This window comes from Microtus ochrogaster, chromosome 10, assembly GCF_000317375.1.
Source record: "Microtus ochrogaster isolate Prairie Vole_2 chromosome 10, MicOch1.0, whole genome shotgun sequence".
NCBI classification, from domain to species: domain Eukaryota; kingdom Metazoa; phylum Chordata; class Mammalia; order Rodentia; family Cricetidae; genus Microtus; species Microtus ochrogaster.
Genome location: NC_022016.1, coordinates 45,559,190 through 45,562,283, shown reverse-complemented (window position 1 = coordinate 45,562,283; position 3,094 = coordinate 45,559,190). Strand labels below are relative to the sequence as shown.

General features: G+C 49.4%; 1 protein-coding gene across 1 annotated transcript in view; it reads left to right on the top strand.

Annotated features, from left to right (window-relative positions):
- Positions 1-2,910, top strand: part of LOC101989091 (aflatoxin B1 aldehyde reductase member 3-like) — a 7,525-nt gene extending 4,615 nt beyond the window's left edge. Inside the window, exons 5-7 of the mRNA XM_013348301.2 lie at positions 1,118-1,128; positions 1,462-1,591; positions 2,627-2,910. Of these exons, the coding sequence (XP_013203755.1) occupies positions 1,118-1,128; positions 1,462-1,591; positions 2,627-2,794 (309 nt within the window). The 3' untranslated portion in view covers positions 2,795-2,910. The remainder of the gene's footprint in view (positions 1-1,117; positions 1,129-1,461; positions 1,592-2,626) is intronic.
- Positions 2,911-3,094: the final 184 nt, after the last annotated feature.

Below are 3,094 nucleotides of genomic sequence, written 5' to 3'. Positions count from 1 at the left end.
TTTGTTTATTTCTTTGAGTCAGAATCCTGTGTATCCCAGCTGGCCTCTAATTTGCTCTGTAGCTGAGGCTGACCTTGAACTCCTGATCCTCCTGCCTTCACATAAAGATCTAGGATATTTGTTTTTGTTTCCTCCACACAGGGTTGTGTGTGTGTGTGTGTGTGTGTGTGTGTGTGTGTGTGTGTGTGTAGAGCACTGGTTGTCCTGGAACTCACCCTTTTGATCAGATTGCTCTTCACCTTAGAGATCTGCCTGCCTCTGTCCCCTGCTTGCTGGGATTATTGGTTTGTACCACCACTACTTGACAATGAGCTAGCATTCCTAATGACTTTCACGATGCTCTGCTTCAAATTTTAAGTACCTAAAAATGTATCTGACTGGGGAAACTGAGGCAGAAAGATTACAAGTGTAAGACCTGCCTATTGCCTGGGGATGGAGTGCTCAAAGCTCTGGCTTTGATTCCCAGCACTACAAAAATAGGGAAAAAAATTGAAAAAATATCAACGATTCAATCTTTTTTCCCAAGTGACATTTTTTTGAGCTTGATTTGACCCAGTACAATGTACAACTTGTGATGCTCCTGACTAAGCCTCCTGACATGTGGGGATTAGGTGTGTGTGTCCCCATGGCCAGCCACTGTGTAGAACACTTACAATCCTTTCCCATCTAGCACCTCAGTTGTCACGTCTCCAAGGTTGATGAGCACAGACTGATACACTTACTGTTTGTATTCTCTGTTTGTCACACTTCCTGCATGAGGCTCCTGCAGGATTGTGGAAAATATCAGAGGTAAAAGCAGTGAGCCATCTGCGGTAGCCTTACTGTGCACCCGGCTTGATTCAAGCCTGATCTGTAGGGAGTGTGCTGCTCACTGGTAGCACGCAAAGGTTGGGTGTGAGGACGCCTTGCATTTGATGCTCAGCATCTCAGGACAAAATGGCAACCACAAAGAACCCCTGCACCACTAACAGTCTGTGATCCTTCTGCCTGGATTACAAACCACTGCCTTGATCAGTGGTTCTGAAGGCATTTCACACACTGTCAGATCCCAGCGCAATCAGCTTCTCTTCTGACCATGTTTCTAAGACACACTGCAGGGAGAGTGTTCCTCCCTCAGGAAGTAGACCAGTGAGTGCAGGGAAGGGAGGCAACCACAGAAGCCAGACTGGTGCCCAGGACTTTAGCCTGTGTGACCCAGGGCTCCCAAGTGTGTTGTGGCAGCTGAGAGTCCTCACTTAGGGAGCTGAATTGTTAACATTTGACAAGCATTTAAAATACCAGATTCTTGTCCTCTGTGTCTCTCGCTGACCTATGAGTGGCCTTGGAGACCTCTGTGTTCAAACACTGAAGAGGCAGAGCTCTGCCTGAGGACAGAAGCCACCTCAGGGATGCAGGGGTTAGGTCACCCTCTAGTGACCCCTGAGAAACTGACCCCCATGTCACTGTCCCCCACTCATTCAGGTACTGGAAGGATGAATACTTCAAGGGCATCGCTCTGGTGGAGAAGGCTCTGAAATCCAGCTATGGCACCAGCACCCCCAGTATGACCTCGGCCGCCTTGCGGTGGATGTACCATCACTCACAGCTCAAGGTAGTCCAGGGGGTCCTGGTGGTTTAGCCTCTGCTGTGAAGTAGGATGGGGGGGGCACGGTTGAATTCCCCTGGAGACTCCATCTTCTCTGGCCCAGCTTCTCCCAGACTGGTGACACGTGGTAGAGCTAGCTTACTTCTCTGTGTTGCAAAGACTGTGTGAAGTCTAGTCATCTGGATTGTTTTTCTTAAAGATCTAGTCTTTTTTTTAAAATATTTATTTATTTATTATGTATACAATATTCTGTCTGTGTGTACGTCTGCAGGCCAGAAGAGGGCACCAGACCTCATTACAGATGGTTGTGAGCCACCATGTGGTTGCTGGGAATTGAACTCAGGATCTTTGGAAGAACAGTCAGTGCTCTTAACCTCTGAGCCATCTCTCAGCCCCCGGTGATATGCACTTATAGTACCAGCAGAAGCCAGAAAAGCTGGCACCATCCCTGGAATTGGAGTTAAAGCCAGAACCAAGTGGGTGCTGAGAACCAAATCCAGGTTGTTTTCAAGAGCAGAAACTGCTCCTAATGGTTAAGCCTCCCATGATCTCCGTTTCCATACTGAGAAATTGGTTCTCCAGATGAGAACTGGTTTACCTACTAAAGTCCCACAGCTCCATGGTGTAGGAAATCAGCATAGATTTGGCTCTGAAAAGAACATTAAAAACGAAATTCTTTATTATATGCTTTCCAGCACTCTCTCTGGAGAGAACTCAATTCTGTGTCCCTGGGAGCATCCCTTTCTGTCTGCTGTCCCCACTTCCTCTCCTTAACCCCCTTCTCCAGTGGGGGCATTCTGGGGTAATGTTGCCCCTTTAGTTCTTGGTAAACGTGAGGCATCAAGCTAAGTTTTTCCCAAACTGTCCTGCAGGGCAGAGGAGCCCGGCAGACCTTGGCTGTTTGGAGGCAGTAGTCATTTCTCCTAGAAGCAGTACTCAAGTGAAAACAGATCCCAAATATCAACAACCGACGGGCAGGAGGGGCGGGTGATGAGTCGATGGGTTGGCAGATGTGTGCTGGACTCTGTATGTCCCTTGCAGGGCGCCCATGGGGATGCGGTCATTCTGGGCATGTCCAGTCTGGAGCAATTGGAGCAGAACTTGGCCTGTGTTGAAGAAGGGCCCCTGGAGCCGGCTGTCGTGGAGGCCTTTGACGAAGCCTGGAACCTGGTTGCTCATGATTGTTCCAACTACTTCCACTGGCTCTGACGTGGGGAGGTATAGAGATCACTGCCTGTCAGGCTGTGTTCTAGCCTGGCTAGTCTGGGCTGTGAGCTGAGTCAGCTGCTCTTTCCCTCCTCATCCAGATCTCCTCCTGTTGAATAAAACCTCCATGCTGTAGCTCAGGCTGCAGCAGACCTGGTGGCCTTATTCTTTGAAATTCGTGTGGCTTACTCCTTGCTTTCCTTCTGAGGTTCCAGGGGAAGGGTGCAGGAGTGTACCTGTTCCTCAGAGGGCAGAGGCCGCGGGAGGCTTGCTCTCTAGCAGTGGGGCTTGGTGGTGGCTCAA